Source organism: Kwoniella mangroviensis, chromosome 2, assembly GCF_000507465.2.
Source record: "Kwoniella mangroviensis CBS 8507 chromosome 2, whole genome shotgun sequence".
Lineage (NCBI taxonomy): Eukaryota > Fungi > Basidiomycota > Tremellomycetes > Tremellales > Cryptococcaceae > Kwoniella > Kwoniella mangrovensis.
The window spans coordinates 1493251-1517706 of NC_088828.1; the positions used below are offsets into that span (position 1 = coordinate 1493251).

The 24456-nt window shown below is 44.9% G+C and overlaps 8 protein-coding genes across 8 annotated transcripts; 4 read left to right on the top strand and 4 right to left on the bottom strand.

Annotated features, from left to right (window-relative positions):
• Positions 1 to 345: 345 nt before the first annotated feature.
• On the bottom strand, positions 346 to 2996 carry I203_107423 (uncharacterized protein; the record flags this gene model as incomplete). The annotated part of the gene is made up of 8 exons (XM_019145505.1): positions 346 to 446; positions 514 to 571; positions 646 to 919; positions 1036 to 1349; positions 1424 to 1503; positions 1579 to 1764; positions 1848 to 1897; positions 1984 to 2996. 8 exons carry the CDS (start codon positions 2994 to 2996, stop codon positions 346 to 348), a joined length of 2076 nt encoding a protein of 691 aa, XP_019005324.1.
• Positions 2997 to 4305: 1309 nt separating this feature from the next.
• I203_107424 (uncharacterized protein) lies at positions 4306 to 6715 on the bottom strand (the record flags this gene model as incomplete). Its single annotated transcript, XM_019145506.1, has 9 exons — positions 4306 to 4350; positions 4456 to 4899; positions 4964 to 5055; positions 5124 to 5313; positions 5388 to 5553; positions 5634 to 5803; positions 5876 to 6322; positions 6416 to 6456; positions 6553 to 6715. 9 exons carry the CDS (start codon positions 6713 to 6715, stop codon positions 4306 to 4308), a joined length of 1758 nt encoding a protein of 585 aa, XP_019005325.1.
• A 514-nt stretch (positions 6716 to 7229) lies between these two features.
• I203_107425 (uncharacterized protein) lies at positions 7230 to 9367 on the bottom strand (the record flags this gene model as incomplete). The annotated part of the gene is made up of 2 exons (XM_019145507.1): positions 7230 to 8817; positions 8874 to 9367. The coding sequence occupies 2 exons, from the start codon at positions 9365 to 9367 to the stop codon at positions 7230 to 7232; spliced, it is 2082 nt and encodes a 693-aa protein (XP_019005326.1).
• Positions 9368 to 10820: 1453 nt separating this feature from the next.
• On the top strand, positions 10821 to 14127 carry I203_107426 (uncharacterized protein; the record flags this gene model as incomplete). Its single annotated transcript, XM_019145508.1, has 10 exons — positions 10821 to 10965; positions 11025 to 11398; positions 11463 to 11516; positions 11578 to 11673; positions 11733 to 11828; positions 11885 to 11930; positions 12004 to 12569; positions 12643 to 13315; positions 13397 to 13622; positions 13701 to 14127. The coding sequence occupies 10 exons, from the start codon at positions 10821 to 10823 to the stop codon at positions 14125 to 14127; spliced, it is 2703 nt and encodes a 900-aa protein (XP_019005327.1).
• A 217-nt stretch (positions 14128 to 14344) lies between these two features.
• On the bottom strand, positions 14345 to 16078 carry I203_107427 (ribosome biogenesis protein YTM1; the record flags this gene model as incomplete). Its single annotated transcript, XM_019145509.1, has 4 exons — positions 14345 to 14655; positions 14769 to 14877; positions 14951 to 15611; positions 15678 to 16078. 4 exons carry the CDS (start codon positions 16076 to 16078, stop codon positions 14345 to 14347), a joined length of 1482 nt encoding a protein of 493 aa, XP_019005328.1.
• A 409-nt stretch (positions 16079 to 16487) lies between these two features.
• Positions 16488 to 18824, top strand: I203_107428 (uncharacterized protein; the record flags this gene model as incomplete). The annotated part of the gene is made up of 8 exons (XM_019145510.2): positions 16488 to 16575; positions 16648 to 16750; positions 16807 to 17489; positions 17583 to 17630; positions 17684 to 17868; positions 17929 to 18035; positions 18205 to 18465; positions 18530 to 18824. 8 exons carry the CDS (start codon positions 16488 to 16490, stop codon positions 18822 to 18824), a joined length of 1770 nt encoding a protein of 589 aa, XP_019005329.2.
• A 471-nt stretch (positions 18825 to 19295) lies between these two features.
• I203_107429 (uncharacterized protein) lies at positions 19296 to 21090 on the top strand (the record flags this gene model as incomplete). Its single annotated transcript, XM_019145511.1, has 4 exons — positions 19296 to 19484; positions 19589 to 20019; positions 20101 to 20872; positions 20944 to 21090. The coding sequence occupies 4 exons, from the start codon at positions 19296 to 19298 to the stop codon at positions 21088 to 21090; spliced, it is 1539 nt and encodes a 512-aa protein (XP_019005330.1).
• Positions 21091 to 22145: 1055 nt separating this feature from the next.
• Positions 22146 to 23905, top strand: I203_107430 (uncharacterized protein; the record flags this gene model as incomplete). The annotated part of the gene is made up of 9 exons (XM_019145512.1): positions 22146 to 22259; positions 22346 to 22390; positions 22459 to 22708; positions 22786 to 22829; positions 22905 to 23130; positions 23214 to 23308; positions 23368 to 23389; positions 23455 to 23651; positions 23741 to 23905. 9 exons carry the CDS (start codon positions 22146 to 22148, stop codon positions 23903 to 23905), a joined length of 1158 nt encoding a protein of 385 aa, XP_019005331.1.
• Positions 23906 to 24456: the final 551 nt, after the last annotated feature.

Here is a 24456-nt window from a genome sequence, read left to right on the forward strand (position 1 = left end):
AGCCGAACTCATTACGAGTACTTGCGATGACAAAGGTAGGAAGGAATGATGACCACGACTGATATCAATATGAATTCCATAAACCAGCATAGGACATTGACAGATCCATGTATGTGTAAGTAAAAGCAAAAACCGTAAACAACACAACCAGTTCAACCTCTACAATGTAGAATAATATTGGAAATCCGTGTACTATGTATGTATAAATCGTGTATCTCATATCAACCAGAGCATAAATTACCAGTATAATGGAAGGAAAGGCTACAATGCTTTGATCTTCTTAACCCGCATCTAAAGTGTTGTTTTCGTGATTGTGATAACATGACTGAACCTCGTTCATCCCACCTACTCCGATCCATCTTCAATACCATCTATGTTAGTTTCCGTTCCTTCCTTGGGTGATTCTGCCTCATCCGGATATTTAGGTCTAGTAGATTCTATATCGTCTGTATCCCGATGAAAATGTCAGCTGGTTGACAGGCTAATCCAGATAAAAAGCGAATACCAGCTCACCCATGAATGACAGATATGCCCATTCGACAGCTTCCGCAGCCCAATAGAAATCGCAGTGCTAACATGACAAGTCAACAAGTCAATTCCTAACCTCATGCAAAGATGATTATAGTATATGAGATATAGACTCACCTCACTCTTATCCAGCTTTGTAATTTTAATAACCTTCACGTCCTTCTCCTTCTTCTCCATTCTTTCAATTAAGGGTTCGGCCAATACCAGGTAATCCCTCCCACCATGATAGATCGATAAAGGTGGGAAACGGTTATCGAACCATCTTTCAAGCGAATCATCCAATGTGCATTTCCGATCTGCGAATCCACCTTTACCGCACCACCAGAAGATCGACGCGGAAGATACGGGCGTGGGCGTGAATCGGAACATCTTGGTCTTTCGTCGGTGAAGCCTGGAAACGAACCGAAACCAATAATGAGTCAGCTGTGGATCTTCACGACTTGACACCATATGATTGAACAACATGTCAAGCAAGACTGAACGATGGGGGAATTGAGCTCTACTCACCAATTAGCATCCGTCCACCCAAACAAGAACGCAAACATGATGTAACCCAAACTAGCGAACAACCTCGCAGGGGCATAGTCGTACGCCCACCTCATCAAGGGTATGAAATCCAGCACGCCAAAGAATCGTTTCCAAGTCGACCATTCCATCTTGTTCAACGCGGTGAATGGGAAACCGTGGGTGAGGGGTCCAGCGTATACTGCAGGCGCTAGGGCGATGAATACTGATAATTTCTTGCCTAGGGATGGGCACATGCCTAATGACAGGGAGATGAAAGCGAGACCGTTTCCTTGGGAGTGACCTATGAATGCAATCTGTAATAACAGCAAGATCAGCAACGGTTTACCATGTGTTGCCTGTTGAGCGGGAGGGAGCGAAGACCACTCACCTTATCGTAACCTGTCTCTCTACAGACATGTTCGACCAAAGCGGGTAGATCATACATCGCCAATTCTCTGATGGTCCAATCTACATAGTCAATCAGTGGTCGTTCAGCTGATATTTTCTCGATTTAATTCGAAGTCTGCAGATGACTCTACTCACCCCAAAACCTTGGATCGTTCCTACTAAAATTTCTATGACCCATATCAAACACTCCTCTGGTATTTCCGAGATACACTTGATAACCACCATTTTTCGCCAGCCAAAATGCCAGTGAACGATCCTCGGAAGTGACGAATGACCCGGAGGATTGGAAAAGTCCGTGAAGGATCAATACTGGGAAGCCGCCTGAAAGGAAAGGTTCAGGTGAATATCAGTTAGACAACCCAGTCAGTGCCGTGCCTTTGTTCGTCATCAGATGAGGCACTCACCTCGTCCATCTGATCGAGGTTCGGCTTTTGGGTCAATCACTTTATGCATCCTATTGCATCCAGATCCAACATCAGTTTCAGTCATCTACAGTAGAATATATGACACGAATCATGCGATTGGAATGTTCAAACTCACTTTAGGTAATAACCATCTTCCGTCTCCACCGTCTGATGTTCAATATCCATCCCAACCTGTCTCGCATAATCACTGGGATCTTTTGATATCTTCTTTCCCTCCTTTTTCCAATAATTCTCATCATCCCATGGAAACTTCCTAGGTCTATCTGGCCATACCCACTTCGGTAGGGCTTTACAGCATTCAGCAGAGAACGCCCATAAAACAACGAATATTAGGAAATAAGTCGATAAGATGATCGAGATGGATTGGTTGATAAATAAATTCAATTTCGCAAGGAGAGTCAGAGGTCTGGGTGGGATGGGTGAATAGGTTGATAAACTTGGTGGAGGGAATGTAGGTCTAGTTAAATGTTGAGAAGGAGTAGTAGACCTATCTATAAATATCCTTCGGAGTACACCTCTATTGCTTGATGTAGATCCAGTTGAAGAACTTCTAGATAAAGATGGTATTATATTGAGATTGTAGTTGTTCGAATATGTAGGTGTAGGAGATAACAATGGTGTTCTTTCTTCCCCTCCATTATTATCGTTTTTGTAGGATGACAACGATGGAACACCTAAACCATCTTCATCAATTTCATATTCCGGTGTACGGGCTTCGCTAGATCCTCTGACTGCCCTGGCCTGCGCCGAGGCTGTCATCCCGTTAGGTAAGCTCATAGCTGCTCTGGCGGGTGCGTCGAGTAAGGTGGATGGAGGTGCGCGAGTGAGATGGATGGGGGGTGCACTAGGTGATATTTTTGCGGGATGGGTGTTGAAGGAACTTGATTGTCCAGAGGAAGAAGATGAAGAATTGGAGTTGGAATTGGAATTGGGACCTTTCTCGTCGACGATGTATTTGGCAGGTATCAATGATGAATCACCGGTCAGAGGTGCTCCTCCATGAGGTGATAGAGATTTGATGATTTCGGGAGAAGGGGAAGACGAGGATGAGTCGGGTGAAGGTGTAGATGTGGGTGATACGATCGAGCTGGTCACTCCTAGTAATTTAGAGGGAAGGAGAGTTGCCATCTACCGGGGGTAACAAGTGAGTTGATGAAGATGACCGTAGCAAGAGGGAAAAGGTGGACTCACTTTGAAAATCTAAAAGCTATACCAGTCTTTTGTCTTGGTCTAAGAGATGCACGTACTAACCATTGCCCCGATTGAAATTGGAACGGACAGATCTACCGCACTACTGTACTACTCCTCTTGAGGATGTCCCTTCTGATGCCCTATACTAATTCAAAATTTTTTGTATGTCTTTCTTCATATGTATATATATATGCGTGTACTCTCCACTTGACCATGCATTTATTCACATGGAATGGCAAGGGCAGCAATGCGGTTCTTGAGACTTATCTCGAATACCTTATACCTTATCTCTGTTTGTAACGCGTGACTGAATGAGATAGGTGAGAAAGGTTGACCCTCGTGTTGATGAGTTGATCTTGTTTCAGTCGGTTGTTATTGATGAAAGGATGATGGTCATACAGATGAGTGATACAACGATTTGGTCTGTCTACTTTATGAGATTTTCATCTGTTTACCTGTTTACCTGTTTACCTGTTTATATACAACGATGAGATTCAGGATGATGAGAAGAGAGCCTAGATCAGGTTCTATCTATTGGCGCTATATAACCGGGCTGATCGCATTAAGGATAATGCCCAAATAGCAAGGATAAACGTGCTGAACACGGTGTGATGACGTTGAATGGTTGAATTCCCTAGACAGAATAGAACAGTTACGGGAAGGTCAACTAAACCATACGAGTATGCATCTCCATTAGCATTTTCATGGAAACCCCAAACGTAATAACCCTTTTACTCTGTGGATCGTAATGTTCTCATGATGATGCTATGATCATTTTGAGATAACTTTGATCTCTTGATGCTGATGCTCCACAAATGATCACCACGGAATATGACGTTATCACATGAGGTTGGATTATGGCTCATTCTTATCTCTTCAAACAGACGCCGATGATGGTCATGATGCGACGCAATCCGAATGACTTAGGTTACAGACATCACACTGTGACTTCGACCTTATGTACTCAGGTATGCATCAAAGCACGATATCAACAAACGTATACGTATACGGTTGAATGCACAGTTCCACAGTATTCAGGTCCAAGGACGACTACTTGGTCCTTTGCCCATAGTCAACCTAGCAAAACCGAACATCCCATTTCCAACAAGATCTCCCTCCACGAACAAGCCTCATCATCCAGACCATCATCGATCCTCTTCCAGCATTCTTCAGCTACGCTCTCCAACACGTCAATCTCGTAACAACATTGAACTCTAAACCACCTCAGGACTTCTCTTGCCTTTTGTCATGGGGTAGGTGAGATCAAGACGGTACATGTGATCAAAAGGGACTATATACAACACAGATCATATCAGCTACAACCAACCAACTAACTGAAATAATCCACTCCTTTTTGGTTTTTTGGATAGAGGTCGATCGAAGACTTCAAACTCACAAAATTCATCCATTCAATCTTATCTCCCACCTGGCTACATATTTCCAAAACTGTATCCGCCGATTTCTGTATGGTCTCTTCTTCCCTAGGCAGCTTTAGTAGATCTCTCATGATGAGAATGTGGAATGCATGCCACGTAGCCAACGAACCATCTTTCGTACGTTTCCGCGTAATAGTTTGAGGAACAGTGACGATCCAATTGGCCATGTCCGTTCTCAATTCGTTGATCCGAAATGTAAGAGACTCCCTCCATCGTCGCTTCTCTTCCAACCATGCCAAGGCGAGTTGAGCCATGTGATTATCTGGATTGGAAGGGATGAATGGCTGATTGGGGTGATCGAAGAATGATTGACGGTCTAGGTCGGCAGATTCGTAGGTTAGGTTGATCACTCGTGTCATCAGTCGAGGGATCGATCGGTGCATTCCCCATGTACCTTCGCATGACTATGAGGATTTTGGGGAATAGGAAGTCAGCTGAGATATGCGCGAGTGGAGATACACCACTTACATCATGTTCAGATGGATTGACTGGCGCCAACCTCTCCCACCAGGTCGACGAGTCAGTCAAGACGACAGTCGGGTCTCCGGTGGATAGGGAGCCTAGTATTATTCAGCAATCAGAACCTCATATTATGAACATTTTTTAAAAGCTGGGATACACAACTCACGCCCTACATCACCAATCGTCATAGTCTCTATCAGACATCTCAACAACGGCGATACAGGTTTGTCGGGTACATCCGTAACATCAGGATACGGATTATCAGGGAACAATATACGTTCACAACCACCTCTGCGTCGGACTGCCAGTAGAGCTAGGCGGATGACTTCTCTCCAGTGGGGGTTGGCTCCGAGGACCTAAGCGAAAGGATTAAGATTGAATGGTCGGCCTTAGTCCAATGACCGTTTATTCCATGCTCACGCTCACTCACATCATCACAGCTTAAAATGACTGTACCAGCCAGGAAAGCATCCGACTCAACCTCCTCAGGAATATTTTTAGCTTGACGAAGTAACTTGATGGCTTCTCCTCTATAAGCCAAGCCGAGTTCACGAGTACGTCCTGAAGATGAGGTTGTTGATCCTCGAGCTTCTAGTCTGTTGGCGGGATGATTGAATCACATTAGCACAAATGATGCGTCAGAGAAACAATTTTGATGCTCGAATCGAACACTAACACTGATAAATGAATAGCGCCCATAGCTAACATGCCTTGTTTCAGCCCTTCGGTACTTAGAGGAGCTTCACCTGAAGGAACGAGGAATAGTCTAGCGACATGTTCGACCCATGGATTGGGTTCTTCTTCGACGACGAGGATGGATAGGGAGTATGTCAGAGCGTGGTGGAACTGTCGACAAGAGGGAATGAGCAGTGTCTTGTTCTTAATTTTGTAGTTCCATGAAACCAATCAAACACTCACACATCTCAGATCCTCTTCTACAGGGAACATCTTCCTCAAAAACTCTGGAGGGTCCAACGGCCCACCGAAGAACTGTCCCATCCTTGTATCCCTACAGAGCGCCATGAGAAGTTCGACCGAGTCCATCTGCTGGACTAGCTGTGTGGGGTGTGGGATCCATATCGAGTGGGCGGAAGAGGATGGTACGGATGTCAAAGGTGGTTGAGGTGTATAGGTGATTGATGTTTGGGTGGGATTAACATTGGAGTTTGGAGTTGAAGATATCAAATTGGTAGGGGTGTTTAGTGGATTGTTAATACTATTATGAGCTTGATCTTGTATTTCATCTTTTGGTATTAAAGTTGAAGAATCCTCTCGTTTCTTTTTACTGTTGTTGTTGCCATGTCTCTTGGCTAATTTTTCAGCTACGATATTAGGATTGAAAGGTTTCTTCACCGGGTAGACGCACTGTTGAGTTTGAGGAGATGATGTAGCCAATATGAATATTTGATATCTCATAATACATCATCCTATAGGTCTTGCTGTATACTACAGACTCACCTCTGCGCCGTAATTTACACATCTCTTACATTCCGGTTTCTCTATACCATAAAGATGATAATCAGTCGAAATGAAAAAGCATCGCAGACTTTTCATAAATAGAAAATAGAGAGAGAAAACCGATGAAATTCACTTACCCAAGTCACATTTCAATCTCCTACTCCTACAGACCAAACATCCATTCCTAGATCTCGTAGCCTTCGGTTTCTTATTTGGTGGTGTATCATCATCATGTCGTACAATTGGAGAAGCGGATGATGAAGAAGAAGAAGCTACGGCATTTGTCCTGTCAGGTCCCATTCTTCGTGTAATTCTGTTTCCCTCTTTTATCTCTTATCTGTTCATCTACCTGTGTATGCGCATTCACTGTGCTGTGCTTTCATCTCGTTGGTCGATAAGGTCATGGGAAGTCATGTTGACGTAAAAACTCGAGTTCGAGATATACCAAAGAAAGAAGAATCAGAGTCAAGTGCAAAAGGGGCATGTCGGGGAAAGGCGGGAATAGGCGAGTTAACCTTTATGCGGTGATTCTTGGCAAAGCAGCGTACACTATACAACAGTGCTCTGTGGTGGTACTCGTACAGGTAAAAATGACTATGCATCAGAATACGAATAGTATATAAAAACCCATCTATCTATGTTATGTATGTATGCTTTATGAATGAACCAAAGATGAAAAGATGAAGCGCTTCTATCAGAACACTAAAGGAAATAATCAAACCATCCTCGTCAATTTACTATTCCTCATCCACCAGTTCACATACCCCTCCACTATCCCAATCATATCATACGATTTACCCATTTGACTAGATAGTCAAACGCATCCACCGAATTTGACACCTACTCTAGCTTCACAAGCTACCCCCAGCGCTTTCACCCACTCCACAGCCTCCAGAACCTCCCTCGTGGGCTTCTCGGCAAATCCAACAGATTGAGAAGCCAATTGACTCAACACCCTCTCCAGATCAGCTTTGATTGCTAACGCAAATCTTCTTCCCCATTCCTCAGCTGCACTGAATCCACTTAAAACTTGTCGCTCGTACTCCACCACGGTCCATCCCCAAATTTCAGCGGGGTGCCTGATCTTGTATCCTCCGGAAGCAGCAGCAGATTTCTCATCAGTGCCTAATGGTAATCCACCAAGAGCGGTATTGGCTTGACGAAGCAAGATGGTGAACAAAGTGACTGAAGGTAGATCTTCCATGGCATCGTCCAAAGATTCTTCCACAGGATCATCAACATCATCCCTTAATCTCCTTGTACTTGCCAATACCCTAGTAGAGCTCGAAGCACCTTTGTACATTGCATTGGATATGATTCGGAAAGAAGCCAGCGCTTCCAGAGCTTCGTGGAGGGCTTCGCGGGCGATATGCTCGGTAGCATTTGGATCTTGGGATGCACCAGGTGTAGTGGAAGCTTGTACTAATCCACCGACAAGTCTCTTGACAAGTCCCTCGAGCGACATCAATGCGTGAGTAGCAGGGTGAAGCTGCTGGGCACCTCGGGGTGGAGAAGGTGGTCGCGAGTGAGATCGAGAGGGTATGATTGACAATGAAGAAGTGAGTTTAGCAGTAACTCCTCCGAGAGATGGAGAGGCAACAACAGTCGGGGTCGTCTCTTTCTCTTTGCCTAATCCGGCTAGAGCCTTGGCTACACTACCTGGACTAGGAGGTCGATTGGGTGATCCACCCAGGTCTTTTTCTGACACGATACACATTCCCTTCCAGATGACAGCTACCATGATGCCAGTGATCCAACCTTCGCCATCGTCCGCACAGGGCGCAGCGACAAGCTCAAAGACCTTTCTCGCTCCATCAACGCGGTTAGCAAAGTGTTGAAGACAAAGAGGAATAGCGAGTTGGCGAGAAGTACCGCCAGATGAAAGTTCCTTGGTGAGACGAGAAACAGGAGCGGAAGAGTGCTCTTTGGTCACGCTCGGGGTGGGAGCAGTGGTAGGCGCAGGGATAGAAGCTAGTCCGACGACCTTACTACCTGATGGGGAAGTACCCTCGTTTCTTGATAAACTAGCTACCAAGTCTCGTTTGAGTCCAAGCATGAGAGGTTGAATGACTTTACTGACGACCAAATCGAGCTTGTCCATCACTGGTCGAAGAGTCTCTTGAACGAAGCGAGGCCAATTACCGGTCTCCAGAGTTTGCTCTAAGACCTCGCAGGTCTCCCATGCTGCGTGAGCGACTGAAAGGACAAAGTACTGAGATGGGTTGAGTGGATGGGCAGCAGGTGCTTGAGCATTGATGTTGAGTGCGCTACCGAAAGCAGGATCGGTGAGGGCGGGAAGGAGCAAAGTCTCGAGTCGAGTGGTATAAATGGACAAAGCTTTGACGGCAGTGCGAAGGACGGCTCGAATGAGATAAGCGTCGTTGGGAGGGAAAGGCAACTCCCTATAAAATAACATCAGCGGAACTTCCTAGAAGTGACGATGAATAGTAAGACTCACTTGACGACAGCTTCTCCTACTGACCATCCATTTCCTTTCTTAAACCCTTTCTTAGCTTTGAAATCGACACCAGCACACGCCTTATTGACGACTTCGTTGAGTCTCAAACCGATAACATCCATGTGTTTGGCTTGAATGCCAGCAGGTTCGGGGACGGTGCCTGCGGGCGCCGCGACGCCGGGAAGGGGCGAGGCAGAACTACGAGGAGTTACGGGTCTGCTTCCAGGGGGAGAAAGACCTTTCTTTCCAGTAGCGCCCAAGGGTTGTGACGGTGCTACAGGTGCTGGGGGATTAGCGGTTCCATTGGCATTGTAGTGTTGAAGTGATGACACTTTGTCGGCTACTTGTCGACTGAGTGAGCGAGATCTGGGTTTACCATCTCCATTGGGTACGACGGCAGTACCGGAAACAGTGGTAGATTGGACGGTAGGAGGTGCGGGAGAGGATGGTCGTGAAGGTCTGTTGAGGATGGGAAGGGTTCGAAGAGCTTGCATCGTGATATATGATACGATGCGAGGAGAGATGTCAAGCGTTGCGGGGGATATGTCTTGTTGGTTTCTAAACGAATCCTTTTGTTTGTTTGTTATTTGCGTTCTATATGTATTATTATAATCCTGTATAGGTCCAGTGGGTCGGTAAGAGGATTGGGTGAACCGCTTTGTGGAAGAGGAGGTAGGAGTGTAGCTTAATTATCCCATTCGATAAGATGGCGCTATGGCGTTTTGATTATTGGAATGAGTATCTATGCGATTATACTAATTATATTGATTGTAAAAAGTAGGTGATCGTTTCTCGGCCAGTTGTGTACTGGCTGTTTATGGTGTTGGAGTTGTGAGCCAAATTATGGGGGTTTCTCTCCAGAGTCGAGTAACAAGAGGATCAAGGGTGGAAGTCTGAGGAGACGAGAGGCGACGGTGTAGCTGTGATAATTGGAAAGAAGCGTCATTTGTCGAAGCGGAGTATGAATGATATGAAAAGTAGACAGGGTTGAGGTTGAATATGATGTGGTGGATGTTCGATGAGGGGATTGTGAGGATGAAAGGTTGGGAGTGGGAGGTATGAACGTGTATCGATTGTTGATAAGGAAAGGAGGGTGTTGAAAGGAGGGTGCGGGTGGTGAATTTTTCAAAATTGGTTGCGAACATAGCGCGTTTCGAAATAGAATGGCAATGGCGAATGGAAGATAACATATCAGTCAGCGGCGAATCCATTATGAATCACAGACCATAGTATAAGTTGACTATCCGTGCTAACCAGCATCCTCTCTTCGTGATCACGATGCAATCGAGAAGTTCACTCACCCTGCGTCCCCGTTAGTTGAATATCTTAAATAGCCACTATGAGGTAGTTTTGATTTCTTCATCGAGTATCGTGGGTTGTTAGAGATTCAATGAATTTTGGATAGCTTTACTTAGTCGAATCGATTGGACGAGTTTGATCTGGGCAGAGATGCCAGAAGTTTACTTTGAGAGTTGTAAAGATAAAGATAGCTAGTAAGTGGTAAGAAGAGAAAAGAGAAGAAGTAAAAGGTGTGAACAGGGTTTTCTTTTGCTATATGATACAGAAACAGGACAAAGGGGGGTCCCGGTCGGATTTTGGCTCTATCCAACCACATTTCGTCATAACACACGGTCGTGTGGTTGTATCGATTGGAAAATTTTCAATTAGTCGTGGTAGTGTAATGAGCATTACAAATCGGTCTAATGGTACTGGTAATTGGGAGGAATTACCTTGGATCAATAATTAGCCGAGAAACCGTAACGCTTCATCGATACGTAATACCCGTTGGTAGGCCACGTGACTCGAGAATGTTAAGCTGTGACGTGTCGATTGAGCTGTTGACGATGAGGACAATGATGATGTTTTGGTCAACGTCCATGTCATGTAGTACTTGTCATTAGCTGAGTAGACCAAGGGATATTGTTGTCTGTCTCAGCTACAGCCAAGATGCCAATTATGCGGCGCGGGAGGCGCTCGATATACATCCTCTTCGCTTTACTCTTGTCGATATCCCTACTCTCCCCATCTTCCCTTGTCCTAGCTCAGGAAATAGAAGAGCAAAGTCGACAGGAGGAAACGTCTATATCAGATGGTACGTGTCTCTCATCATCAGCATCATCATCACACTACATGCTAACGTATCTCAAATAGTATGCGCACCCCTGAGAGAGGCTCAGTCAATCCTCAATACACTCGCACCTTCTCCAAACGCCCATTTGGAACACAAATTAACATCGACCATCACCCCTTTTGCGTCCAAGGGATGGTCCGACGGTCTGGGATGGGGCCATGAAGGTCCATTATCGACTACTTTCCGCTTACTCCCTCGTCTTCTCAATACGCTCTTATCGCCCAAAACGTACCTATCCAAGATACCTGTAATTGGATCAGATGGGAAACAGCGCAAGGGCGCAAAGATAGGTAGAGCCAGGAGAGAGAGGATAGAGAAAATGTTGGGGCTGTTGGAGGATGCCGAGAGGAATGGATGTGATCAAGTATATGGCGTGAGAGGAAAATTAAGAATGGTGAGCTATACCTTTATCGTTTTGGCATTCTGCGAAATCGGTAGCTTATGTGTCGTATGAACAGTTCCCGCCAAAAGGGATGAAACAGGATTTACAAGCTTCATACAACTCTTACAAGGTGAGCTGTCGGATGCCCGAAATTATCATTACTCAGCTAACGTTGAACGAGGGGGATATAGAAATACCTCGAACATACTGCAGATCCAGAAGCGCAATTCATGGTTGGATTCTTTCATTCTACAGGATTAGGAGGGGTAGACCAGGATCAAGGAAAGGTCAGCTCGCTCTTAATTTGAGATTGCAACTTCCCAGCAGCTGACGGGTACTTCCATAGGCGCTGCTGTACTACACTTTCGCAGCTGTACAGGGATATAGACCCGCCTCGATGGCTTTGGGGTACAGGCATTGGGCAGGAATTGGTGTGAAAGAGGTAAGGTGATACACTCCCGGAAATAGTATAGATCATCAGCTTATCAAATCATCTAGGACTGTATGCTTGCTTTAGATCACTATCAGACAGCAGCTGAACAATGTGAGTTCCTTTCCAACACGACAGGACTATTTGTCTCCAATTTCGTACGCTGATGATCGATTACCTTCAACAGCATACCAAACATTCTTATCTGGACCACCTGGCGGTCTCACCCTCCCTCTCACCAACACCCGTCTATCCGATCGAGTGGGAGGAATCTATGGCCCTCACGCCTCATGGGCATCCACAGGATCAAATGCCCACAGACCCGCTATACGAGCAACAATGGCTTCAGCCCGAGGAGAGACGGAGAAAGAGATATTAGAATACTATCAATACCATTCCGATCGTGATTCGCATATATATACCGTCCGACTCGGTCGACTATTCTACCTTGGTTCCGTGTATTTCTCTCATGCGGGCGTATCAGCCGGTGCAGAGGGTGTAGGAGAGATTCCGCGAGATTATAAGAAAGCGAAAGAATATTTCTTAAAAGTTGCGAGAAATTTGTGGCCTAAAGATTTCGAAACGGATGGAACCGTTTCCAAGAGGAGAAAATTGTCGAAAGAGCAGGAAGATGGGATAAGGGAACCTGCGATGGTGGCTGCTGCTTTCCTTGGAAGAATGGCGCTGAGAGGTGAAGGTGGGAAACCGGATTATAGAAGGGCGAGATTATGGTATGAGAGAGCTGCCGAGTTGGTAAGTTGTGATCTCCCCAATATCACATCAGGTCTTTGGAATTAGATATTGATTTTCATGGGCGTGGGTATAGGGCGACCGAGAAGCGCACAACGGTTTAGGTATCATTCACCGAGATGGTCTGATCGTACGGGTAGATAAACAAAAGGCATTCCACTATTTCCAAGCTTCCGCTTCTCAGGACCTAGCAGAAGGTCAAGTCAACTTGGCCAAACATCACCTGGAGAGAGGAGAGGTTGTTCAGGCAAATGCGTATCTAGAAGTAGCTTTAAGACACGGAGCGACATTTGAAGCATTCCATCTATTGGGTAAAATGCATGCTAAGAACGTGCAAACTGCTGATGGAGGAGGAGTAAATGTCGGTAATGGTACACCTGGGTTATGTGGTGTGGCAGTAGCCTACGAAAAGTTAGTTTCAGAAAGAGGTAACTGGGAGCAAGATTTTGTAGGAGAAGCGGATAAAGCTTGGTTAAGGAATGAAAAGGATAATGCCTTTTTAGGATGGTATATAGGTGCTGAATTAGGATATGAATCTGCTCAGAACAACATAGCTTTCTTATTGGAAAAGGGATTCAAATTGGGTGATAATACTTTCAAATTCAATCTGGGTTTGGAAAGTGACAATGAGGAGGGAAGCGGAAGGGAGAAGATAAGTGAAGAGAATAAGGAAAAGGCTTTAACTTGGTGGATTAGAAGTGCGAATCAGGATAATGTGGATGCTATGGTCAGAGTGGGCGATTATTACTGTGAGTGAAATCTCAGCATCCAGAACTGTGTTTCAGGATGTTAGGTCGAGTGAAAGCTGATGTTTCTATTCCTGAGCTTAGACCAATCGCCGGAATCGTATGATCGAGCAGTAGCGTACTACCAAACTGCCGCTGATACCCAAACTTCTTCAATGGCCTATTGGAACTTGGGATGGATGTATGAAAATGGACATGGTGTACCTAGAGATTGGCATTTGGCTAAAAGATTTTACGATTTGGCCGGTGAAACTTCCTCTGAAGCTTATTTACCTGTTATGTTGAGTGTGATCAAATTGTATGCTAAATCGTAAGTGTGTTTCACCACGCAACACAAACACATGGTTTGATAACGGTCCTTGGTGCTAATTTCGCGTGTATTGAATAGGTGGTGGATCGATATTCAGACTCGAGGTGCTATACCTGGTTTATCAATATTCGAACCAGATTCCAACACACCTCAAATCCAAATATCAACTTGGACCCGAATCAAAAGCTTGTTTACTGATATACCTCCAGTCGTTCCTCAAAGACCGGGATTTGATGAAGAAGGATTCGAACTTGTTGCAGACGATACTGCAAGGCAGGATAATCTCGAAGAAGAAGGATATGAAGATTATTCTGGGTCGGGATCAGGGTGGACGAATAGACCTGATGATGTGGATGGTGATGTACTTGTGGAGGATTTAGTAGAGGATTTGATACTTGTCGCTGTACTTTGTGGGACGGTGGGGTTGATTTGGTTAAGAGGGAGATGGGCTCAGCAGGAGAGGGAGAGGGAGGAACGGAGGAGGAGAGAAGGTGAAGCGAGGTGAGATACATTGGAGAAGTATGATTTTCATAGATTACATAGGGCGGACGAGTGTTTTTACATATTTCAGATCGATTTTATCATGTTGTAACATATATATATGCATTTGTTCTGCTGCTGCAAGAATCTACATACTATGTGGAAGAAATCATGCATAGTCTTCAAGCAGTGGGAAGCATGCATTGTGCAGTTAGCTGGTATCAACAAATAGGTTATACCAACTAAGCCCCCGTGGCATTCCATATACCCACTTCTCCATCTTCACCCCCCGCTACCAGAACCTCGCCATTCCAATCAACAGCCAACAATCTGTCGCCTAAGACTTTCCCGTTCTTGGTCACTTTCCTGGCATCTTCTTTCTTCCTGTTTGCGTTTGATACGGAGAATAAAGAATGCTTGGGCGATCGGATATCCCATATTTGGATGATACCTGAATAGGAGGCTGAAGCGAGAGTGAACGACGATGTGGGGTGAGTTTTGAGTGAGGGGACGGGGGATGTCGTAGGGAGTGTCAGGGAGATTAGAGAAGAGGCTAAGATGAAATTCTGGTAATTAGCCTTAATTCCATGATGGAGTATGATTTCAATCCAGACACAGGTGGGGATTGATGTTTTGTCTGATCCTATCGAGAAAAATGGTACTTACACTGCCTTGTGTCCCATAAGCAAATTGTCCTGTCCATATTGCCAGTTGCCAAAGTACCATTCGCAGCGAATTGATCAATGCATAATGCCGATTTATCAAATGGTCCTTGCTACAAAGAAGCAACAACGACGATTGTCAGTACACTCCTCCATATGCGAGAGAGTTGAAGGAAGTCGACTCACCCTCGTCACATCATTCACGCCCATAGTCAAGTCCCACCCTCTCACCGACCCATCCCAACTCGCCGACCAGAACTTGTTATTATCAAATTTATCCCACACCAATCCACCAATCTTATCCTTATGAGCACTGAAAACATTATCAGGTATCCTCCTCCATCCTCCAACACCAGTCGAATCATTATCCAACAGGCCCTCTATCGGTTCTCTGGGGTTTTCTTTTTCCAACTTTCTACGTTTTTTGTTATTTTGTCCGGGCAAGTAAGATAATGGTTCGGAAGGGATTTGATGTTCTTCTGGTTCTGCGGAAGGTAAAACGTAGAAATTGATATTACCATCCCATGATCCACTGATTAATTCTTGACCTGATGAAGATGCGATGATACTTGATACTGGACCGGTATGTCCATGTAAGGTATATAACTCCCTTGGAGCGGTGGTGTTGTCGGGTGATAAAGAAGGGATGGTATATACGTGAGTTAGTCGATCGACACCTCCTGCAGCTAGGAGGATATCTTTATCTTGAGATGAAGGTGATATCCATGTACAGCAGGTGGCTCCCAGTGACGTTGGTAGAGGGAGTGTGTACAGTGCAGAGGAAGTAGAAGCAGATGAGAGAGGGAGGATTTGTAGATGAGATAGATAAGATGAAAGAAGGATGTATCTGATCAGAATATCAGCTTTTGCCCCAGATCGACTGATTGAGTATCAAGTAGCTAGTTCCACTCACCCATTCCTACTCAGACTCAGTCCACTAGCCCAATCTTCCACCTCTACTCTCCCAACCTCCTGAGGGGGTAAAGTCGACCTTACATACTCTACATCTATCGTAGTCTCCTCGTCATTCCCTCTATTCCTCTTCACCCAATTTTCCAGACTTCCCCTCAACACTTCCCCATTGATCAAAAACTCAAATGGTACAGGTTTCTTACCCTGTTCGGCGTTGTTTTGAAGCACTTTGTTGATAAGTTCGGACAGTTGGTATCGACGCCATGAAGAAGGGATGAAATAGGTTGATTGGGGGATAGCATCTGATGAAGAACGGGTGAAGAGGTTGACAGGTAGTTGAGATACACTACCGGTAGTAACGCCGGTAGGATTGGAGGTGCTTTCCATGGGTATGTCCGACATCTTTGCTATGGGTTTTATGCTATTGAGAAAGAGAGATGGAATGATCGACTTGTTCGTTGAGATGGGTTGAGCTGAAAATTCAAAACGAACGATCAACCAGAAATTTTGCACGTGGTGACTGTCAGGAACACACACTGTTAACATCCGTGGGAAAGTGGGATGATGACCGCCGGGCAGTGACCGTATGGATGGGTGAATGGAATGGGTTTCAGCTGCACAGGAGACGCAGTTGAAAAGGAAAATACAATATCCTTTCTTCCCCTCGATCAGTCATTCAACCAACACAACGGTGAGAGGCTTCCGATAAGATAGTACAGATAGACAGCATCACCGTAGGACAGACCGAAGAGATGATCAATAGATGACTAAAACGTCGATTGGCGGTCGACAACACGCGAAGCAAGCGAAAATGTCAGTCGAGTATACCAATATGAATCAAGTGAAGAAGACCAAGAGAAGCAAGTTAGAGATGTTTATGAATAGGTTACCATACTACTGTGAGCTTCATATCAGCGATCTTGAGCATCTTCCCATTCATACGATTGACTAGGTGACGAACACCATCGCAGTCAGCTATGTCATCCTGATATCGACCTGGATACTGTTTATGCTGTTCATAACCCTTGGAGAAGTGTTGCTGAAACGAAGAGAGGTAGGGAGATTTGCGGAACAGTGAGCTGATGGATGTCGTTCGCTTCGATCAACCTCAGCTGATTTGTATCCCTTAGATCGGTAATATACAATTCTCTGCTGTTCTTAACGCTCATCTCTTTGGCGACCACCGCAAATCGATCACCTGGCGTACCGGATCAAACACTTGCGCCGCCTAATAAAAACTTGCAACGTCATGTCACTCAGTCAGATCGTTCAGAAAATCAATCAATTCAGAATTATACAATTGAAGAATATGCTAAGGAAGAGGATATCGATGACGAAGATGACAATTTACCATTAAGATATCTCAGAAATGCTCAATGGGTGAACACACGAATTGGAAAAGATAGACCATCTCCCTTACCTTTACCAAACACACGAAGATATCCCTCTCCGTCTATACCAGATCGAACAGAGGAAGAAGAGCAGCGACATGAAAGTGCAACTGATTCAGATTCCGGATCCGAATTTTCACCTTTCCCACTCAGCGCCAAAAGCCCTTTCGTACCCTCCACAGCTGTAGATGCAGGGGAAGATGATGAAGATCTACTTGAAGATCTTCGATTGACTTCTCCTACCGAAGGTGCAGAGGAAATGTCAACTTCATTGTTGAGAAGCGAAGATGGTGCGGGTGACGGCGGAAGAAGCTTAATGGCAAAGAGTAATAATGGTGAAACTCGATGGTGTAAGAAATGCAATGGTTGGAAACCTGATAGGTGTCATCATTGTAGGCATTGTGAGCAGTGCGTTCTGAAGAGTGAGTCTCAACGGCTCCACTTAAGCCTTTCGGTTGAGTATTATTCAAAGGCGTGTCTTAGGATACATCAGCTGATATCTGTTTATGATACAGTGGATCACCATTGTCCCTGGGTAGGAACATGCGTAGGGTATCATAATTGTACGTCCACCCAGTCTCATGCAGCTATAAACAGGATTGACAAACTTGCGTAGACAAGCCATTCTTCCTGTTCATCAACTGCGCTTTGCTTTTGGCAATCTACGCAACTTTCGAAGCGGGATATGAAACGTATCGATTCTTCCAAGATCCATCTGGAGCGGTGCCATATAGAGCAGTACAGATGGAGGTCAATCAGACGCTAGATACGGCTAGCATAGCTGCCAATGATAATTGGTCTGTAAGTGTTACATGACTCGTTCCTTTATCTACGGTACTGATCGAGTTTGATTATACGCAGGACGGCTTGGGCATATCACCAGCGATATTCATGATGTTAACTGTCATGGGAGGATTTATGTCTTTAGCTGTTGGTGGACTGGTAGTGTTTCATTGGTATCTGACATTGTTAGTCTCCGTTATATGTCTTTTCTCCCTCTCGCACCTTTTATGTTTCTCGATTTTTCTGCGATCCCTCCCGTCTCTCCTGTCTCACATCTTTCGTCTCTGTTTATTCCTTTCTCCGCCCATGCACTATCTTGAAGCTAATCAAATCGTGCCTCCCATGCTACTCTAGGAATAATCAAACTACCTTAGAAAACATAACCCATTCCTACCCATCTGCACTTCTCGATGGAATCCCCAAAGGCGCTCAGTGGAAAGCCGATCACCTCCTCACTCGATCGGAGAGAAACAGACTGAGATGGGAAGCTAGGGAGATAAACGTATATGATCTAGGATGGCGTAAGAATCTGAAAATCTTGTTTTTGGGTGAAGAAAGGGATATAACAATGTTAGGAGTGATCCAGGCGTTATGGCCCACAGGTAGACCTAGCAGGTAAGTATTCAGCTTCTTTGTGATCGATTTCTCAATTCTACAGCTGATATGTATTGAATTATAGATACGATAGGAGATCTGGTCATTTCTTCGCTTACAACCCCCACAAATTCGAGAAATTGAGAGACTTGACGATGGAATTGAGATATGGGATCGTTCCTGAGGGGCAAAACAAGGAGAGAAGTAGTATGGACAGTACAGTTGATGGCGATGAAGGCGAAGGTGAAGTCGATCATAGGGTACGAGACCAGCATGACGAGGGGTATGAATTGGACCAAGTAGCAGAGAAGGGATTGCACGAAGGGGCAAGTGAAGACAGACTAGGAAGGGCAAGACAAGTCAAGTGGTTTGAGGTGTAATCCTCTATGCCATTCCTTGTTGCTATCTATGTGTGTAAGAATACTCTGTACACTATTGTATGATATGTTATAGAAATGCATGTGACGGACAGGATAGGATATTGTTTTCTCCTGTGCGAAACGAAACCCAACGGAAAGGGCATGTTATCGTTATCTTTTTGTGTCAGACGCCTTGAGCTTGATCTTGATTTGACGCGCGGCTGTGATTCTTTGATCCGATCACAGGTCAGCTAGCTTAGCTGCCCACCGAGATGGGGCTACAGTAATCCACGAATGATACAGTATGTGACATGGGCAACATGCGATCACCTCAAGGCGCCTTTTGGTGGTGCAGATACATTTAAGCATATATGTTAGCTAGGAAAACAATGATGATACCGAAGTCGCATATAACATACCTTCTTCAGACATATCCGCGTACGATCCCATCTTGATCTACCCCATAAACCAACCATACGAGCACCAGATTCAATGAGTCCGACGATAGTCATCCGACATGCTCCTCTCGTAGGATATCCTGAAAACTCATTATACACCGTCAAAGTGATTGATGGGGTCATCGAAAGTATCGACGAAGAAGTCAGTGGGAAACATGTGAATGGGTACGATGAATCTACTGCGGAGGTGATTGATCTAGATGGGAAAGAATGGTTAAGTCCAGTGAGTAAATCTATCGAACTACCTCAAGCCCTCTCTGTATCCCTTAAGATCTTCTCCATGGCAATCAATCGCATGAGTTGTCTGTGTATACTAATGAAATGTAGAGTATGATAGATTGGCATGTCCACACCAAACTCGCAGCCTTACATTCCAACAGGCTAAATCTCCAATCTGTTCAATCCGCTAAAGAAGTGTTGGAAACTGTCAGGCTCGCTCTTGAAGATCCGAAATACGATCCTACTCTGGAAAAGAACCTTGTAGGAATCAACATGAGGAATTCCAATTGGCCCGATGAAGATTTGATAAACCTCAAAAGGCTGGACGAACTTTCACCTGATAGGCCATTGTTCCTGCTTTATAATGGATATCATTCAATGTGGTGTAATACGCTTGCCCTAAAAGCTGGAGGATATGATCCGAAAGTGCATACGGGACATTTGGAAGAACAGGATGCATTCGATATGTTCCCTAAGCTTACTACTGCTAGTGAAGAGGTGGTAGATGGATGGATCCTGGGAGAGGCAAAGAAAGCTGCGTGAGTGGCTTTGGCTTTCTTGTGTCAGTGACCAGCCATTGACTAAGACCGTGAGCTGATTTGAATGCCTTCAATCTGCAGCGCAATGGGAGTGACCGAAATAGTTGATTTGGAGATGGAGCATAACATCGCCCACTGGCAACGTCGTTACAAATCCGGTCATGACTACCTTCGAGTCCACGTTGGAATGTACACCCAACATCTCAACGATGCCATCAAGCTGGGGCTTACCTCAGGCGATGACGTACCTTCTACCGACGGACTCATCAAAGTAGGTCCCTATAAGATAGTTACAGATGGATCCCTGGGATCTCAAACTGCCTTCTGCCATGATGCCTATCCAGGTTCGAAAGATAATCACGGTATATACTATTATCCTCCCTCGACCCTCAAGGAGATGATCGAAGATGGTTTGAAGCACAATTTCAAATTTGCAATTCATGCGATAGGTGATCAAGCGAATCATCAAACTCTCAAGACCATCTCAGAAGCAAGTTCGAAATTACGTAGTGGTTCGACCATCGAACATGCTCAATTATTAGACTTCCAAACTGATTTACCAGTATTCAAAGAAATGGGTTTAATAGCTTCGATACAGCCTTCTCATCTTGTAGATGATAGAGATCTATGTCACAAGTTCTGGCCCGGAAGGGAACATAGGGCATACGCGTTCAAGTCAATTGTAGATGCTGGTATACCAATCAAACTGGGTAGTGATGCTCCCATAGCTCCGATGAATCCCTGGGAAGCTCTGGCGGTATGTATAACGAGGGCGGGAGAGAATGATGAAGGGAATCCATTTGTGAAGGAGGAGATATTGGATTTGGAGACTGCTTGGAAAGCTTCAACTTCTGTAAGTAATCCATCATATGTGGTTTTGCTATCATCTAATGGGAATTTCTGATACTGCTGTGTTCTTGATAGAATGGGAAATCCAAGTTGGAAGTCGGTGATCGAGCGGATCTATGTATCCTTCAGTCCAACCCTTTGAAGCAGGGTGCTGCAGGTTTAAGAGCGATGAAAGTGAGCGGAACCATGTTAGGCGGTAGATGGACCCACAAGACTTTTTAGACTGGAGGTGACAATTGGGCTATTCAACCTCAACCTGTAAATTGGAATTAGTACGGATCTTTGGCGATGTAATCATGATATCATGCATTTCGTATATTGACGTTCATTGATACTATGAAGGGTCATTTGCTCCTCGATGATACATTATCTCGTATGAACAGCGTACCACCTCGTGCTATGCTATTTCTATCCATAGCTGAAATCGATCTGGGCTTCATGCCAGCTACGACTATTGTCTTCCATTTTGTCCACAGTAGCTATCATGTAGTTCCATCTTGTCCCGCCCCAGCTTCAGCCTCAGCTTTCCTCCTCTCCTTCTCTCCTCTTTCTTCTGATACTTCTCCATCTTCGTATTCGTTTCCTGCTCTTTCAGCTTATTCTGCACCTGATTTCGTGTGACTTCCAATGGATTGTAAACCATCACCCAGAGTAATTAATCAGGTATAGGCAAGGCGAAGGGAGGAGGATGAGTAGATGTATACTTTTTATGAGCGGGGGGATGGGGGTGCAGCCCCCATTCTAAAAGCATCCATGCAGAGCGGGGGGTAAGGGGGGTATCAGTCCCCGACTGAGAGAGAAATAACCCTTCTGAGATTACCGGAAAACGACCTTTGCATTCTCTCACGTCTGCATTCCTTCAGGCACGATCGTCCAGAGACCGCATGACCATCGGCCTACCTGCAAATGGGAATCAACGTAAAAGTAAGATCTTAAGTCACCTCGGTCGAGTTCATCGTCATCCGGAAGAAAATATAAGGACGGGATGCCGAAGTGGACATGTAATTGTCATCCCATCGACATCAGACTTGGCAAAAAATCAGACCTGTTTCATACTAATATAGCATATAGCATCCGAGGAGAAGAGAGCGTGGACGACGTACCCTCATTGACATTCAACAACAACCGGCAAAACAGCGTGTTACTGTATATATAAAACCACCTCTCCTCACATGGTAATCACAAAGGGACTTGGATCCCAATTATATCTGCTCAGCCAACAACATATCCCACGTTCAGCTAGAAGAGCAATATTCAATCAGATACGAAGCAGAAGTATGACGGACACGGTAACAGTCAGCCCAGCCAGTGTAGAGAGGGTGATGGGAGATCATTGGGTGAATGATAAGGGGACGGCATTCAAGAATCCATGGAAGACATTTACCAGTTTTGTAAGTTGTTTACCTCGTCATACAATCGCCATTCAATGAGGTGAATGTATGAACTGATCTGATGTCTTGGGATATGTGACAAATAGGGGGCTATGGAGGTCATGAAGATCATACCTACAATGGCATGGAAGGTGAGTATTTTCCTCGTCGCTGTAAATCCAATGATGTTAAAGTAACAAATACGATACACACATCTTAGGCTTGGACCAATAAAGATCCAGCTGCCAAGAATGCTAAAAATCTTATACCTCATATCCAACCGACATACGGTTTAGACCTCCCTTCGACAGAATTAAAAGTCACTTGGTTAGGTCATGCCGCGTCGTTAGTCGAGATGCCCGCTAGGGAGGATAGCGAAAAGGGCCTGAAAGGCAGAGGTGTGAGGGTATTGTTCGATCCTGTTTTGTTGGATGTCATCTTCCATGGAGTTGGTCAGAAACGACTGAGTAGTGAGTGGAATGACCTTTCTACCATCAATATGGTCAGAATATCACATCATGAATGTTAATCAACTGTGTCTTGGTAGCGAATGTCACTAAGATTGACGAGCTACCTGAAGTTGATGCTATCGTGAGTCATCATTCTCATCACGAAATTTCAGTCTCATAAACCAAATTTACATCTTGTCCCTACAATCACCGCTAGACCATCTCACACAATCACTACGATCACCTTGACCTCCCCTCTCTCAAAGCCATCTTCGCGAACCAGAAAAGCAAATTCGGTAAACATCCCAAATTGTTCTTACCTCTTAACAACTATCATGTAGTCTCTGGATTGGGCTTGGGAAGAGAAAATGTAATTGAGATGGATTGGTTTGAAGAAAGAAACGTTTTAGTAGAGGGAGTAGGGGAAGTCAAAATTGCTTGTAGTGAGTAATGTCACTTCGCCCGATCTCTTTTCCGTCATGCGCGAGGATTGAAGGACAATGTTAATGTGAGTATCGTCTGATAGCACCAAGTCAACATAATGCATCGAGAGTAGGATGGGATAAAGATAATTCACTTTGGTCATCTTGGGTAGTCAAGGACACTTCGTCTAATGCATCTGTAAGTGAATCGCTCTTCATCATTGACTCTTGGTCTTTAACTGACGCGTAATCTGTTAGGTATGGTTCGGCGGAGACACAGGTATATCTTCCATGCCATCTCGCTACTCGCAAACCGGCATCGCTGATCTGATGATAATCTTTCAGGCTACTGCATCACCACAGAGGAATCTCATTCACTCGAGGACCTGACCAAGGAAGTCTGTCCAGCATTCAAAGAGATTGGCGATCGATTAGGACCATTCACCGTAGGGTTGATACCCATCGGTGCATACGAACCTCGAGCGTTGTTCTCAGCTGTACATGCCGCTCCCATCGATTCAGTAAGGATGCTCAAAGATACTGTAAGTTTAGCTGACTCTTGGCAACCAAAGCTATCGTATAAGGTATGGTATGATTGCTGACTTGTTTAATTTTGATATGAACCGAATAGAAATGTCAAAATGCCATTGGAATACATTGGGGTACATTCCAAATGACCTACGAACCTTTCCTTGAACCTCCTGAGAGACTCAGGACAGCAGCTCAGCAAGTCGGTTTGAAAGAAGATGATTTTGTCGTTGTGGCTTTGGGTGAAACCAGGGGTTACACCGTCTAGGCACGGGCATTCCTTGGATCATATGATCACTTTGCGGCTGATCGTGGGTATGAGGTTTAATCATTATGTATTATTGTGTATAGATATGGTGGTGATGTATCTTGTATCATAGTCGCTGAAGACGTGGAAACTTGACTACGAATTGACCTGGATACGATCAACTCTATGAGAGATCGCCAGGTGATCTACTACGCTTGAACTTGACGACCGACTTGCGCAGTGTACCCGTAACTTAGTCAACTACCAACTTGACAATCTGAAAGTGGCAACGATAGTCAAGTGGTCGTTAAAGGTGGCTCAGACAATTCGTCTCTTGACTACCGATTTCTCAAACGCGATGAGCCTGAGCTGATTGTTCCGACTCTCAGACCAAAGATTTTCTTCAGAGGGTGACTTGAGCCATTTTACCAAGATGTATAAGAGTCAATCGAGAGTTCGCGCATATTTGGATATTTTCTCTTCTTTCCTCACTCCTCAAAATCGTCCTTCTCTTCCATAATCTGCTCCTCGAGTTTCTCTCTCACAAGCCGGTCTTGTCACCTTTCACTTTG